The sequence below is a fragment of the Lutjanus erythropterus genome, chromosome 15 (genome assembly GCF_056507025.1).
Source record: "Lutjanus erythropterus isolate fLutEry1 chromosome 15, fLutEry1.hap2, whole genome shotgun sequence".
Taxonomy (NCBI): domain Eukaryota; kingdom Metazoa; phylum Chordata; class Actinopteri; order Lutjaniformes; family Lutjanidae; genus Lutjanus; species Lutjanus erythropterus.
Genome location: NC_139331.1, coordinates 23341702 through 23359403, shown reverse-complemented (window position 1 = coordinate 23359403; position 17702 = coordinate 23341702). Strand labels below are relative to the sequence as shown.

Here is a 17702-nt window from a genome sequence, read left to right as displayed (position 1 = left end):
TCATTCATAGTAAAAAGCCTATTGGTCAAATTTAAAGGGATTATGAGTCAGTTTCACTGGTATACAACAGGAAGAAAATGCAGAAACGCCACTTTGTCATCCACACATTCATGAGATGATTTAAGACAGAAAGAGACTTAAGGTTTCCTGTGCTCCCTGTCCAGCAAAGTCTTTCCGCTGTGTCTTGGAGCTAGAAGAGAGCACAACTCTGTGAACCACATGAATGACTGTTACGTAAAGGCACAAATGGATAACAGCACAGACAGACTTTATGAACAAAGACAAAATACCCAACTATCACATTTTGGAGCCAGGCTTTGTGTTGGACAGGATATATTGAAATGCAATAGAAACCATCTGGACTTTGTTCTCATGGAAACAAAACAGGGAAGAAGTAAACAGCTTTTCCTAAAGAGGTGTGATCATTTAACTAGTTACATCTCATATTAATAACCTGAAAGACAGGAAATTATTACCTTGCACTCACTGCTTTAATGTGAGACTGCAGCATCCTAAAACATGAACAGTTTTTTAAAAACTGTTCATGTTTTTTTTAATGCATAAACTAACAGAAAATGCTGTTTTCAGCCTCTCAAATATAGAGTTTTCACATTTCTCTCTGTTTATTATCATACTAAACTGAATATTCTTGAGTTTTGGGCTCACAAAATGAGATATTTACAAACTTGTATTGACATTTTTAAGACATCCGACATTTTTAAGTGACAAAGTGAGTAACGTAAATGATGAATGCTACATGCTCCATTATGTTCACCCCCTAGTCCTTAACTGTGTCTGGTCGGCCTGTTATTTAGTGCTGAGCAAGAAGTGTACAGTGGCTTTATCAGCGTTTTGTCATTGAAAAAAAGCTGCGTGTGGAAAATGATGGTGATAAAAACTATGAGAGCAAACAGAAATAAAAAGCTGGGGGTGGTAAAACTAAAATAAGCTAAGGGGAACTGATAGAGTCAGGTGATCCCTGTTGGGTCATCTCCATGAGTGACCATTTCAGCACACGCGTAGTCATATGATCCATTCTTAAATGAAGTGTAGTAACTGGGCTCAGGAACAAAGACCATGCCTTGAACTCATCCCATTTCTGCACATGAAGTCAGAATCAATGTTTAAATATACGTCACCTATACACCGGTGTCTGGCCCAACGGTTACTTAAAAAGTTGTTATGTAAATATTCTAGTATTCTTGGTATTTCAGACTTTGTCTTTACCTTAGAAACAATTAAAAACTGTTGATGACTCAACACTCAGCACTCAAGGATGTACACTAAATTTGTGTTCAGTGAAATGATTTCTGAGTGTAACATTAACTGAGCGTAATATTTCTGAGGAACAGACACCAATGTATAAGAACACAACCTTATAACGTAATTCACAGATTAAGGTTATACTGGATCATATTTTATGGAGAAAATATTTTCTGGTTCCCCCCCTCTGATGTCCTCAAACTTCTGGTTATTTAATTACGAAATTTCCTGATGGACAGATAGCTTAAGCTTACTTGCTGCTAAAGTAGCTCACCATGGCTGTTAGCTGGGCAACAGAACTGGGCTTAGCTTCCTCCCAGTGAACATGATGAACCAGCATGCTGGGAGCTAAACCAAGCAAGTAAACCAAAGTGGTCTCCATTGCTCTCAGAGGCTGTTTTGGTCCCGGTCTGACTGGGAGCTCTCAGTCTAGGAAGAGTTGGTTAATAGAGCGGCTTTGCTCTGCAACAACCCCTCTCTAACTGTCTGTTTTACAGGAAACATATTAGCAATAAACACTCAGTTAGCCATTTCATGGCAACTTTAAGCACACCTCATCCGTTCATTTCCCCTTACATTCAGTTTTCACATCCCTCCCCTGCAAAACCCTTCTCTCCCTCTGTTTGAATATGGGAACCACTGGGGCTCTAAACAATAAGAGCTCATGAAGAGACACTACTCCAACTCAAGAGTCTTGACTCCTATCTTCCATAATAAGTCAGAAACTATTCTAAATTCATATTTGTATTGACATGGTCTTTGCTAGTGAATATAAAATATTGATCAGTGCATGAAAAAATATTTTCCCAAGTTTTAACTCTGTGTCCCTTGTTCTCTTCCTGTATTTTATTTTTCACTCAGGGTTGCCACGGTGATTCATCTGTGTTTTACTGGTAAACAGGACTCCGCCCAATCCGGCATGTGAATCTGATTTTATGATTTTTCTTAGTGTGGATGCCATTCCTGACGCAACCCTCATTTATCCAGGCTTAGGACCGGCAATTTAGAATGCACTGCCTTACACTGGCTGGGGACGAACCTGGGGTTCCCTGTATGGTAACACTTTATGTGAAGGGGTGTACATGTCATAACACCTGTCATGAACATGAAGAAGTCTTTTGGTAAGTTTATGTTTAAGTGTCATTAAGTCAAGTATGTCATTTTAATGTGAAGTTGGCATTATTTGAGATGTCTTTATTATGACAGCTTGACATTGTTAAGCTTTGTGTTTTAACATTACATTAAACTGTTAAATGGAGTTCAGGCTGGGATATTTTGAACTTGTCATAAAGGTGCCATTATGTTTTATTACACTGTCAAATCATTTTGTAACAGTGTCATGAATAATTTCCTGGACTTCCTGGAGTCAGCTTGCTTGCTGCATGGCAGGATCTGGGTGAAAGTTTTTAAAGTGTTTAATTCAGAATGCTATGAATGTTACTTTTTTAAAACAAGTTTTAACGTCTTTTGGATGATTAGAAAACATGCTGAAGTGTCCACAGGCACAGGAGGAGATGGGGATCGAACCACCAACCCTGTGATTAGAAGATGACCTGACGAGCTACAGCCACCACCTCTTGTAACTTAGTCTGACTAATCGGATGCACACTGCCGGTATAAGTCCTGCAGAGCTGTCGCTTACTTCGAGCGGCATTGCAACATCCACTATCTGTTTTTTAAGTCCCCATGGAAGAAGAACAACTTCCTAGTTGCAACCTACACACTGAAAATGATTAATTAATGCCTGGGATGCAAAAAGTAGCTGTTTTCCAATGTGATATAGTCATATTAATGCCAGAGCCTGCCTGCTGAAATGCAAATGTTCCACCACAACAAGTTCCCCTTTGAATCTATTTTGCAGTAACACCGTCGCTGCATAACTTAACTTAAAGAAAATACAATATACCCTCTACTGTTTTCTCCTGAACAGCTCCTGAAACATTTGGAGACAAAGTCAAGTTGCTCAAGCAACTGCCTTCCCAATATATCTGTCAAGTCTGCTGCTGACTGGACACATGACAGCCGGAGTCTTAGCATGTCGGTGAGAAAGCCCCTCCTCACTGCCTCTCGAGGCCAGCACTGTGGTTTGGACCAAACGCAGGGATGCTCCGTCTCAGGAGACAAGTAGCTGTGGTCTGTAATTCACGGGAAAACCCGCTCTCAGCGTTTTAAACTCCACACTGTCAGCCTCTAGGAAGGAGTCCTGGGTTATTTTTATTTCTTTTCATCTGTTTCCAAAGGCCTCACCAAGAAAGCAGCCCTTTGAGAGATGTTAAAGTTCCAAGAAAGCTGCATAGATGTGAAAAACGAAATATGAGTTTGGGTGAATGAAAAGTCAAAATTTATACTTCCCAAATGACTTTCATCTTAGCTGGGTAGGAAGCATGAGTTAAAGGGAAATGCCACAGCAGAGAGAGCACCCCGCCCAGGCTGGGGACAGTTGCCCACAATCACCACTGCTGCCCTCGATATGGAAGAGGGGTGTTTTGGCACGGCGGTTTGCAACAAAGAGCACACTGACGCCGCTGCCCACGTCTAACCAGAGGGAATGTATAGCTGCAGGAAACATGCCAACCCTGGGTGAACATTCCTGTCCTGCTTAACTGTGTGTCTTTATGACGTGTGTTGCAACAGTGGGCTAAAAAAGTCTGATTGCACCACCCTGACAGAAACATATCCTGTGAACAAACCATATGCAGGAGTTAACATTCACCTCTGTGCCTCTCTTTCACTGGCTGGTTGGTAATTTGACCCTCCTTCACTGCTGCTCTAAATACTGCCAGTTCAGAATTTCTGAGGGAGCTGCTGTGGGACAGTAGCAGGCTCTGTAATAAGTATGCTTTCTGGTAGCCCAAACTGCAGGTTTGTAGCCACACAGAAGCAGGATGTAGGCTTCTTTTACTGACAACTTGTAGCAAAAACCATTTTCACCAGCCTTTACTGAACAAGTGCTCTAAAATGTAACCTGAGATGTTTTTTTCTGTCCGTCTCTCTGTTGCATGCAAACTATCTCCATTCAATCTGTGACAATTACTGCATTTTTTAAAAGGTCAAAAGTTTGCCTCCCATTTTCTGAAGCATTAGTGCTCAGATTTTCAACTTAAAGGGATAGTATCTGTTATTCGCAGTGGGGTTGTATGAGATACTTCAATCAGTGTATTAGCGACAATACACAGTGGTCAGCACACCCCCGTTTGGAGAGGGAGAGAGGAGTACTGGTTTAGGAAACTAATCAATGTACTGCTTTGGATAGGATCCTACCTAAATAAAATCAACATCAGTTTAAGTGTATAGTATATTTAGAATATTTCAGCACTTTGCTGTCAGGCGGCCTTTTCTGATGGGAAACAAATATACTGCTCTCCCCAAGGCAACCAGACTCCATAGATGAAATCAGCATTTGATCTCAAAGGAGTTGCTGGTTTCCTGCTGCCTTGATTGGTTAATTTGTATTATTGTGTGACTTAAGTGTTTTAAAAAGTTTGTTTGGATTCACACAGTAACACAAACATCCCTTTAAAGCCCCTATTTGTGCATTTTCAATGAGGATATCTTTCCAATTGTTATGATGGCATATGTTTTTGTCTCCAGGAAAATAAGATTCGTCCGGTGTGAATTGATTCTGCCCATTCATTTAAGTATCCCCTGATCAGATCCATTATATACGTCATATCCATTATATTCTCATCAAAAATCCCTGTAGTCTAAAGCTTTTGTTCTAAAAGCTGAAATCTTCATTACTCATATCCACGTTTGCGTCTGTGTCAGCATTTTGCAACTTTCCTTGGCAAGTTAAGAAATGCATTGCATCACCCTTGTGCTTGGGAACACTCATGTCATTTCTTTTTTTTTTTTTTTTAACAAATGTTGTTGTGTCAATAAGATAGAAACAAGACACTGCTCTCTTTGTCTCTAAATTTCAGCTTTGCTATATTGTAACTGAAACCCTCCTCCTACAGGTGGTGACTGTGATGATGGACACTAAGATGTGGAAAATGACTCAAATAGATGCTTTAGCTGTGAGATCAAGATACTACCTACCGTTCCCATTGCTGCTCTTTCTCAGAGAAATCACCACAGCGAGGATGGCCACCAGTAAGCACAGCAGCAAGACCTAAAATCCAGAAGACAAATGTCAGGATGTGTGTCACAATTACTGAAGATAAAAGTTCATATATCACATTCAGCTGTCAATAAACATGACTGACAATGTTTAGATTTAACTCTAGCTGAGTAGAAGGTAAAAAAAACAAAAGGTAAGCACTCTTGAATAATGATCAACAATGTTCTTGCCTGTGCTCTTTCAATGAAGGACCACCATTTTGTTTGATAGTTGTTAGTAACTACTTTCAAGTTTAATGTAAGTGAAAAATGAAGAAAAAAAAGAATGACATTTTACAATGGTATTTTGAATGATATTGTGGTGAAAATGGCCTTGGCTTAAGCTCATTCTACTGGCTCTCTAGACATACTCCAGTGTCAGCTGCATGCCTTGTAACCATAATATAAACATACTATGACAGACTTCTGGCCCTTTGTGAGAAGTCATAAATCAACACATGTTGCAGCTCATAAACACCTCCTTCATTTCTGACAACAAAAAGTGTGCTGTACATGGACTACATGGACTACACAACATAAAGAATGTATTTATCCACACTAGCAGTGTTGGCTCTAGAGCTGTCTGTTGTTTGGTCCATCACCTTGGTTCAGACACAAATGTCTCAAAGGGACTTTACTCTTCCAGCTCCCTAGTACAACTTTCATGTAATAACCAGTTAACCCTTTGCAAAGCCCCGCCCTCCTTAGTTACTGTTGCTATGCCAAGCTTTCCACTCTCACACTGCACAGATGCTAGACTGATGAAGGCCGGATAGCCAAAGACGATTCGTGTCATTTTCTACCAGACATGATCAAGTAAAAGGCATGTTGGATGACATTAGTCCTGAGTGTTCCTTAGCCATGTGTACATGATATAAATTTAATACTAAAAGACTGAGGCTAAAGCTAGCTTAGAACCCAGCAGACATTGGTCGGATGATGAGATACGAAATGTACTGTCCATGTATACGATAGATGACAGGAAAAACACTCACTAGTGTGTGAAAAAAAAAGTGCAGGGACTAGCATGAGCACAGCATGCTTTGAGAGAGGAAGAGAGCTGGAATAAGAGCTTACCTAACCCGGTTTAGACCTAAAGGTGCTAACATCATCAGCACACCCTCCCCCTCACACTTCCCACATAATAAATCACAATGTAACACCTGAGAATAAGCATTTGGCAAATGCAATGGTAACATAAGTTAGCTGGCAATAGTAAGCCCGTCATGCTAATATTCACAGCTTAGGTAAGAGTAGGTAAGACAAAGTTCAATCCATTCCCCATGTGTGCTCTTGTGTTTTATTTTTTTAAAAATACTATAAAAAGACCATCCAGACTCATAAAAACATTGCTGGTCTCTCAGTAAGAAATGTAAAGCTTTACAGCTTGCAGCGCTCTAGTTACGGTTAGTTATGGCTGCTAAGCTATGATTGAACAGTTGCTGTTCGCAGCAGGGGCGTAGCAAAGGGTCATTTGAGGCCCATGTCTGGATAGAGCAAGTCATTGTCACAGCAAGTGAGTGGGTGTGTTAAGAGTGCACAGAGTGTATCTGATTTGTACTCTTTTCTGCTTGCTATATTGTTTTCCACTCTCTTTGATATTAGGTCCAAATGCATCTAGTTGTGATATCTATGCAAGAACAGTCATTAAGGATGAGTTGATGGCAATCTCCTGTTGTGCGCTACATGTATGAAAGGGCAACTTCGGACAGTGTTGAGACCTGATTGTCTGAAGTTTGCATGAAAAAATGGCTTTTGTTTATTCGCCCATGCTTGAATCATTCCTTCATTGTTTTACTTGTTTTTTTGTAAGACTTGAATCTTTATTCAGGATGGGATAAAGGTCTTGCAGTGCTGAGTGATGGTGGGCTGATATTTATTTCCTTAACCAACTGTCCAAATGTTGGTCTTGGCTGTCTGAAATTGAAAAATCAAAAGGTGGCTGAAGGCGTAACTGCTTCTTGATAAGCTGCTGGCTTTTTGTCCTCTCTGTTTGTAATTAGAGGGGCTTTTCAAAGAAGTCTGTGTATATTTAGAGACGGGGGTGTTCAGCAGGGTTAGCATTGCTGCATATTTTGAAGCCCCTGAAACACCCACACCAGGCCTGTAGGGGTTATCATAGTCATAAATAAAGAGGTGTCTTGCTGTGCCACCTCACCACAGTAGAATAGATTTACAACACATTTGTACAGAGGAAGCATACTTCTTTTCTGTTTTAATCATCTTCTGAACCCTCTGATTCATGGTACCACTTGCTAAGGCTTGCTAAATGCTCACTCATCACATGACATCAACATTTTCCAATGAAAGCAATGACGTAAATCAAAATTTTTACTTTCTCTGCAAAACAAATATTGCATTTGCACAAGATGAAAAAAATGTAACCAGATGAAAAATTACCTAAAAGACTTAACAAGATGAAAAAAACTTGTTAGAGACATAGGACAAAAATGACATAAAAGATGAAAAAGACAATACGAAACATGAAAAAGAAGAAACGACATAACAAAAAAAAGAACATCCTAAAAAACATTACTGCCTACAGTAGATTGCAACACACCCCCATTTTGGAGAAGCATAGAGGAGTACCAGCATTGAGGTTAAGCAAGTACTGCTGTGAACAGGGTCAGTTAGAAGATATATTTTAGCCACCTTAAAAAAAAATCATTATCAGTTTAAGTGTGCGCTATATTCAGAATATTTTCACTATTTTTACCTGCTGTAAGAAAGGCTTTCACTCTTTCCAAACCAACAAAACTCCATAGACAAAAACAGTGATTCTATCTCAGAGAACACAGGAGTTGCTGGTGTACCGGTGGCTCAACCTATTAGTTTGATTGTTTTATTGTTTGACATTATTATTGCACGGTTTTAAAACCTGATGTCACACAACAACACAAACAAACTAAATGATCAAGGCAGCAATAGACCAGAAATTCACACATTCTGCAAGGAAAAAATACTGATTTTGCCAATGAAGTTTGGTTGATTTGGAGAGAGTGATATTTGGCTCATATAACTGCTTTCCTGTCCTCATACAACCCCACTTACAATAATTTGAACTAACCCTTTAAAGTTGGATCCAACTTGTCCCTCTTCTGCTTTCAAACCCAGGGCTTTACATAATACTCATACATCCAAAACAAGTGAAGCTGTGACCGATACGTTTTCTTGCTTTCAGACAAATACAAACCTCTGACTCAACACTACAACAACTAGATATTTTCATGCTGTAGTCCTTTGATTTAAAAGCTACAGTCCTGCACTGCTAGTCTCAAAAGCAGGATTGTGGGAATCCTCACCCACAAGTAATCCATTTAGTGCAATTCACACGCACAAGAATTCCTAGACGGGTATGAAAATATGCTGCTGTGTGTGCGTGGTGTCTGGGTATGTGCACATATTTTCTACAGCTATAGGTGAAAGACAGAGAGAGACCTGGATTAGACCAGTTCCTTGTGAAAGATGTGGTTTCTGGGGGTTGTAAAAGTAAACTGTCTGTCTGGCAGAAACCTACTTGTCTGACTCTTAAACACCACAGTAATTTCAGTTTTGTCTCTATTGTCTGCATGGTAAAGATCTGATTAGACTGTTGGGAATCAAAATCAAACTGCACAAGTCCATATGAAAAATGTCTTTCTGCAGGTGCTGTTTTTTGAAAAACTAATAACTAACCCACATGCCGGAGTAAAAATAGCCCTGGTTTTTGCCTTTAACCCCAAGATGTTGCAATCATCCTCTTGCAATACTGTGTAATACAAATATCACAATTACCAACAGATGTACGGTGGCTGATATATGACAGGATGAGGCATATTGTTGTCTAGACACTGCAACGAGTATTTAATCAGTACCAAGCGTACAGCAACTGAAATCACCAGCTTTGGAAGTTTTAGCTAGAGTTTGTTAGTAAACAGTTTGAAAGGTATGTTTACTAGAAAGTTTATATTTTATTGATGAGGTTAATTAGTGGGTACATTCACTTAAAGGGATAGTTCAGATTATTTGATGATGGGTCGTATAAGGTATTTATCTCAGTACATGCCAGTCAGCACAGCAGCAGTTGCACTGGTGTAGGAAGATAAGCAATGTACTGCTGCTGACGGGATCAGTAGCAAAACATATTTTAGCCACCTAAGAAAGGTCCAGCAACCAAGTGTACACTATGTTTAAAATATTTTAACTGCTTTACTTTGCCATCAGACAGCCTTTTCTGACAGGAAACCAAAGTTATATAAGCCCGACATCACTCTCTCCAAACCAACCAAACTCCATAGGCAAAACAGTCATTTTACCTCACAGAACAGGGGTTGCTGCTTGACTGCTGCCTTGACTGGTTAGTTTGTTTGTGTTAGTGTGTGACTTTGGTGTTTTAAAAGAATAGCCTGGATTCACCAAAGTCACACAATGACACAAACAGACTAACGGATTGAGGCACTGGAAGACAAGCAACTCCCATGTTCTGTGTAGTAAAATTACTGATTTCACCAATCAAGTTTGGTTGGTTTGGAAAGAGTGATATTTGGTGTATATAACTGTGGTTTTCCCGTCAGAATAGACTGTCTGGAGGTAAGGTAAATCAGTGAAAATATTCTTACTAAAGCATACACTTAAACTGATATAGATTTTTAGGTGGCTAAAATCCTTTTTGTTACTGACCCTGTCCACAGCATTACATTGCTTAACCTCCATGCTGGTACTCTCTGCTTCTTGAAAATGGGGGCATGTCAACTGCCATCTACTGTAGGTAACACACTGACAATGGATTAATATGTTATACAGCACCACTTCAAATAATCAGAACTATCCTTTTACAATGTGCCATTTCTGTAAGACTCTGACGTAGCACTGACAACAGATGCATGAAAGCGCTATTTAAAACACATAATGATATTTTTCGTTGTAATTCTTTAAATTATGGTTTTAGTCTTTATGTAAATCCCCAAATGCATCCCAGATTTAGTTTCTCTTTGGATTTATGTGTGGTTTGTTTCAATGCCTCAAGGAGTCGTGAACAATAAAAGCTAATGTTGTTTCTGAGTCTCTTCCTCTGTGACAAGAATCAATTTCTGTGGAATACAAACGAAACAGTCATTCTAATGTCCAAGCAGATTCTCATCCAAGTCATTAGATAGATCGTGACAGTAAGTGAAAGGCAGCTGCACTTGTTGTTTGGTCTTAGAATACTGACTTTCACCAAATGTAAATCCAAAAGCAGGGGTATTTACCTTCAAAATCCTGCTGCAAGAACTACAAGATAAACAGGATATATCCTGTATACGAATATGCCCTCAACTCCATGTGTTATTGAAAGCTGGATTGTCATCATTCATACTTTATGTTATAAGTTTGTCAAAGTGCAATATACACAGTATGCAGGGGCACAGTGGGGGGTAAACACAAGTAAACTGTTTAACCACCTCCTTGAAATTAGGCTGAGACTTTACTCATTTACAAAATCCAATCCCAAAAAAGTTGGGACGTTGTGTAAAACGTAAATAAAAACAGAATGCAATGGTTTGCAAACCATTTTCAACTTGTATTCAATTGAAAGCAGTACAGAAACAAGATTTTAATGTTTAGACTCATACACATTACTGTTTTTTGTAAATAAACACTCATTCTGAATGTGGTGCCTGCAACAAATTTTTTAAAAAGTTGGGACAGGGACCATCCAGATTGTTGTACCAGTGTGAAAATTCAAAAGCCAGCATCTGTGAGGGTATGGGGATGTGTCAGTGGCCGTGGCATGGATAATGCACACATTTGTGAAGGCACCATTAATGCTCAAAGGCGCATAGAGGTTTTGGAGCGACATATGCTGCCATCCAGATGTCTTCTTCAACTTTTTTTCAGAGACATCCCTGCTTATTTCAGCAAGACAGTGCAAACACACATTCAATTTCAAATCTTCAACAATTAGTGTCCACAGTTCCCAAACTTTGACTGAGTTTTGTTAAAAGAAAAGCTGATGTATCACATTGGTAAACATGCCCCTGTCACAACTTTTGTACAAAAAACAAGAAAGTTAATATTGTCTTTGTACAGGATTCAGTTGAACATAGGTCGAAAAGTTTTTGCAAATCACTGACTTCTGTTTTTATGTTTTACACAGTGTCCCAACTTCTTTTGAACAGGGGTTTGTATTTTCAGATCAACTTTATCAATCAATGAGGGAAAAGTTTACCCACCTCTGTATTTACCACTACACTCCTGACAGTATGTACCATAGAAACTGATCCCTTTGACCTCTAAATAGATCTGCAATGTTTTCATTGAGCAGTCAGTCAAAAGAAAATGTGTAACTATTAATTATTAACCTTAAAGTTATTTTCCAAGCAAATCTGCCAAATATTTGATGGGTCAGGGTTTGCAAATGTGAACATTTGTTGCTTTTCTTGGTTTTACATGAAAATAAACTTTTTTAAACGTTTTGGGGTTTTAGATTGCGGGATTGCAGGCTACACCTTGTGCTCTAGAATAATGTGATCGCCATGTTTCATTGTTTTCTTTGCTAAAACTAAACTTCTCTAAGGTTATAATAAAATTATTAATATTCCTTAATCATAGTATTGAAAGTGCTAAAGATATTAAAAATAAAGATCTAAATGCTCATGCAATTCTTCAGTTCATTCTTTACTGTCTTGCCAGAAATTTGGCTTGGAGCAAAACCAGACAGTGTTCAGCACTGCACTCCACTGTGTCCACCACTGTATGCCTTGGACTTTTTTTGTTTTTGCAATGTTATTGACAATCATTTTTTAAGACTAGTATTGAAACAAAGTTTAAATATTATGGTATTGTGACAACTCTGCCTGTGTCTGTGTCCTGCAAACCGTCGGACATGAAGATTAAATATCTGAAATATGATCTGTTGCTGCTGAAAAAACCTCGCTCTCTGACTTCCAGACTGCACCAAACTCTCAGCTGAAACACCACTCTTTAGGACCACAATCAGCACTGTGGTCTTAAAGGTCCAGTCCTCCTTCATACTAACAACTGTAGATCATCGCCACACGTAGGGGCATTTCTACTGCTGGCCTCTTGTCTTTTTGCACTGGAGTGAAAACATTTTGTTTCCACTTTCACACTGACACCACTGACCGTCTGGGCTGTTTGACAGCTGTAGATTAATCATACTGAGAGTAAACAGTATGGAAACTCTTCTAGTTTGAGTAGCAAGAAACAGAGAAATTTGACTTTTTGCTTGAAAAATTACTGAAATAGTTGCTGATTGTTATTTGTTTTTCTATCAACTAATTGCTTCAGCTCTCAAAGTCACTATAAACTCACCATCTAATGGAGTTTATGGACACATTTCAAGTTTATAGACACATGTTAAGGTTCTACAGTAACACCAGGTAGCCATGTCAAGATACACAAGATAAAAATGGCATTTAGGTGACTATATAAAGTCCACAGAGTAGCACAAAAGATCAGCCACCGTTTTTCACTGTTTTTGCTTTAAAAACACATGTTAAGGTTCTACACTTGCCTTATAAAGACACAGAAGACAGGAATGACATTTAGGTAACTATATAAAGTCTACTGAGTAGCACACAGTTGCACTTTTTTCTGCTGATTATTCCGTCTACTGACTAATCAACTTATTATTTCTACTCTAATGATCAACAAAACAGCCATTTCAAGTTCATAGACACGTCTTAAGGTCCTATGGTAGACTGAAACGATTATAAAACTAGTTGCTGATTATTATTTCTGTCTATTGATTAACTAAATGTTTCAGCTCCAAGAGTCACTATAAACTCAGCACATAAGACAGTAGTACAGTTTACGGTATCCTTATAGAAACATTAAAAACGACACTTAGGTGACCATATAAAGTCAACTCAGTAGCACACAGACACACTATGTAGGTGGAACCTGAGAATGTTTAGAATGTTTGGTATCTTGATTAATAACTATAAACTTATCTAATCCAATCTATTACAAAATCAATTAATCATTTCAGCTCTTAGAGTCACTATAAACTCAGCATCTAAGGGAGTTTATAGACACATGTTAAGTTTCTGCAGTAACACTGGGGAGTCTCATAGAGCTACAGAAGTGATAAATGACATTAAAACTATTGGATACCACACAGATGCACTATAATGTAGAATATAAGAGTGTTTTTGATAACATGGTTACAGGTGCAGGAAGACACAGTTTGTGTCAGTTTGAAAGCACTTTAGAAAAAAAAACAGCAGCTGCAACAGAAAGAGTGGGTAAAAAAGTAAATAAGACCATGTGGCCTTCACTCTTACTAGTGTTAGTGAGGAGTTAGGTGTTCAGACAGAGAGACAGGTAGTTATGTATTAGTCATGTTGAACGTACCCCAGTAATGATTTTACAGTTATTCCTCTTCTTTCCTCGTGCATTGGCTCTCCTTTGACTCTCCAGCTCTGATGCCCCAAATAAAGTCGCAGCCTGTTCAGCCGAGCGCTCCTCTCCTTTGGTTACCTCCATGCTGCTGCTGCTGAGCGCTACAAACTAACTCCTGCCGGTGTTTTCCAGCAGCAGGGACCGAGTGGCGGCACAGTGAGGAGGGTGAGGAGTGTGTGCTATAGTGAATGGTAGGATATGACCCCTCTGCTCCAGTGTAGCACCGCCTCGTTTTCTTGCGTCTTACGAGGCGGCGGCAGCAGCAGCAGCAGCATGTGATTGATCTGAGTTGTTGATATAAGAAAGCAGGGCAGCAGAACTTTTCTATGTTGGCACAAGTGTCATTTTCTAACGAAATCTGTTGACCGGTAAATCTTACTTGGCCGCTTGGAGCTTTGATAAAAACACGAATAAACTCGTTTTGGATGTTTATACGTGCCCCATAGGTGTTCATCGCGGCTAATGTCTCAGCTATTGTCCTAAGCAGAGCAAACAGTCAGACAGCTGTTAAAGAACTTAAATGAAGCTTATGGCCTACCGTACCTTACGGTGACTGAGTGCTGCCGCCATCTTGTGGTCACACCGGAGTGGTGCGCTGGACTCAACGGTTGGGTCCCATTAAGAAAACAAAGTCGAACAGAGCTCAATCTGAGGTTTTAACTTTGAGTTTATGGCTTTACATATTTTTTAACAAAACGGTTTCAGTGTTTGACATTGATACAAACTGGTAGCTATGAGGAATGAAAACTTAACGTTACCATTCTGTCCGTTAATGTCGACATGAAATGAAAAAATTAAAAACCTATTTAATAATATGCTAAAAATCAATATCTTTACATTTTTACATCAAAAACCTTCCAGTAAAACGTATTTTGTTCAAATTTATACAACAGTTAGTTCCCACCGAGTCATTTGATTGGACGAGAGACATTCCATGAGCACTAATGTAGAGCACAACATCACTTGGACTTTTAACTTAATGTATCACTCCGCTTTACAGTGTTGTAATAACCGTTAGAGTACATTTAAGTTATGACCAAAATATAGAGCCTGAGACAGGCGGCATCTTGATCATTCAGGGTTTATTGCTGTGGGATGACTGTCACACACTTTTTAATCTGATAAAAAGTACATGGAGTTGGATGCAAGAACAGCAGTTTTAGCAGCTTTTGATCTCTTAATCAGGAAAAAAATACTTGTGCTTATGCTTTGTTACAAAATTATTTGCAGAAATATAGCTCTAGTCTATACATGGCTGAAACATATTAATTAAAAGGTCATTCCATGAACAGTTTTCACAATCAGTGGGTGGATTTATTCGTAGTATAACTGCCATTAGCTCAGTTATCTGACTTAGGTCACTGAGCCTCCAGGTGCCAGGAGCCAAACTCACCACATTCACTGGGAACTCCCAGTCCAGGAAGTGTCAGCCAGGCTAATGGGCTGCTGCTTTAGCTGAAAGGCTGGGGAGTGATTATAGATAAGGTTATAACATTACGGCCAAAGGTGCTTAGATCAGTGCAAGGACAGGAAAGGGGAGAGCAGTTAGCCTGGTGCTGTCCATTGGTTACAAAATCCACATCTGTTTCGGGCTTTGATCATTTTGGCCTAAGGCGCAAATGATTTATAGTTGTCTTGAAGTAGGGCAATATCTCTCTCCAGTTTTTGTAATTCTGTGAGTTTAAAGTTAGTCAAGTTGGTTAAACAAACTGATCGTCTGACTATCAGTAGTAATACCAGTAGTGATACCTGAACATTCCCAGTCTAAAAGTGAGACAGAAAGTCTAATACTGAACATATCAACCACATATGACAGTTTTCATTCATTCATTCATTTTCTGTTTCTTATTCCTGGAGCCTATTCCAGCTGACATTGGGCGAGAGGCGCCAGTTCATCGCAGGGCTGACACACAGAGACAGACAACCACTCACACCCATGGGCAATTTAGAATCACCAATTAACCTAGCATGCATGTCTTTGGACTGTGGGAGGAAGAACCCGGAGAAAACCCACGCAGACGTGAGGAGAACATGCAGACTCCGCACAGAAAAGCCCCGTCCCAGTCAGCTGGGGGAATCGAAACTCAGGATCTTGCTGTGAGGCAGCAGTGCTAACCACTGCACCACCGTGCCGCCCCTTTGACAGTTTTTATACACCCAAACACATAGTTTGATCTGACTGTGTCATATTTATAACAGGTTATTTGTTCCCTGAGGCTAAATGTCAAGTTGTTATGATAAACATCAGAGCAGAGCTTTGAAAGTGACATTCACTAAGTGACACTTAGCAACAAGTCATAAATATTTATAAAGTTTGCTTCCTTTCCTGTCAGTTATCATGAACGTGATATGACATATAATGCAACCTTGGTTCTAAATAGTTCTAAAAGTTTTGCTGTTGAGCTTCATGTAAAAGGATAACACTCACCGAACACTGAGTGTGACCTCAACCAGTTAAAATTATACCTGCTTCCTGACCACCTATTTATCTAACTATAAAGGAAAGAATCTCTTTCTGTCTGTATATATGTCCTTCAATTTTCTCAGGAACTGTTGGACTTTATACTTGACGGGTGTGTTGCTGACCAACCGAGCGAGTGCAGTTTCAAATTTGTGCTGTTTGGCCAAATGGTAATGTAATTTTTTTAACTTTGCGTAACTTTATGTTGCAGCCTGCCAGGGGTACAAGTAACGGTGACAAATGTTGGAACTGCCGAGACTTGCATCCACTGGTTTTCTCAGCATAGATGAGTTTTACATTAAGTACATTTTTGGTGCAGGAAAGTCATTTTACCCAATAACAGTGTGTGTTTTTTTCCTTCCCCATTGTCATATTTTGCACTTCATTATGCACTCCATGTTTTTAATAGCAGACAGATCTGATCAGTCTAGTGTCTGAACTTTTTTTACTACAAGGCCACACTGTTGTAACATGTGAAGAATGTGTCTTGGCATTGTCTTGCTGAAATAAGCAGGGACGTCTCTGAAAAAGAATTAAACTGGATGGCAGCATATGTTGCTCAAAAACCTGTATGTACCTTCCAGCATTAATGGGGTCTTCACAGATGTGACAGTTACCCATGATGCCATGGGCACTAACACTCCCCTATACCATCACAGATGCTGCCTTTTGAAGTTAGTGTCGGTAACAAACTGGATGGTCCTTTCTCTTCAGCCCAGAGGACAAAACATCCATGGTTTCCAAAAACTATCTGAAATATGGACTGGTCAGACCACAGCACACTTTTCCACTTTGTGTCAGTCGATCTCAGATGAGCTCAGGTCCAGAGAAGTCCGCAACGTTTCTGGATGATTGATATATGGCTTTCTCTTTGTATGTGTCTCAACTTGTATTTGCAGATGCAGCGACAAACTGTTTACTGACAGCGGTTTTCCAAAGTGTTCCCGAGCCCATGCAGTATCAATTATGTGGGTTTTTAATTCAGTGCTGCCTGAGGGGCCAAAGGCCAGGCATTCAGTGTTGATTGTCAGCCTTGTCCCTTTCATGCAGAGATTTCTCCAGAATCTCTTTTAATGAGATTGTAGATGGTGAAATTCCACGCAGTTGTGTGTTGAGAAACATAACCCTTTCAGTTTCCCTTTGTCCTATGCCTTTTTGACACAGTAAATTTAGCATTTTACTGAGCTGTGACAAGTTGAAACTCTGCATGATTCTGTAGTCTGTTCTGTAGTCTGTTATTGCTTTCTTAGCAACACAAATCCACAAATCAGAAAACTTAATTTATGTACAATTAACTCAGTCAGAAGGTCATTAAAAATTGGCACATACTGAATAAAAGCATCCACAGGATGGCGATGTTGCAACACTATTAAAGTGACTCTTCTGCCTTCCTTATGGTGGAGATGTTTCCATGAACCTAAAAGAAGTGCTATTAATAAAACATAATACTGCTCCTGATCCGTGACTGCTTTAACCATCCACACTTCAGCTC

The 17702-nt window shown here is 39.4% G+C and overlaps 1 protein-coding gene across 1 annotated transcript in view; it reads right to left on the bottom strand.

The window, feature by feature from the left end:
* enpp1 (ectonucleotide pyrophosphatase/phosphodiesterase 1) overlaps positions 1-13959 on the bottom strand; it is a 45701-nt gene extending 31742 nt beyond the window's left edge. The window contains exons 1-2 of the mRNA XM_084736757.1: positions 13702-13959; positions 5305-5377 (exon numbers count right to left, since the gene is read on the bottom strand). Of these exons, the coding sequence (XP_084592883.1) occupies positions 5305-5377; positions 13702-13833 (205 nt within the window). The 5' untranslated portion in view covers positions 13834-13959. The remainder of the gene's footprint in view (positions 1-5304; positions 5378-13701) is intronic.
* Positions 13960-17702: the final 3743 nt, after the last annotated feature.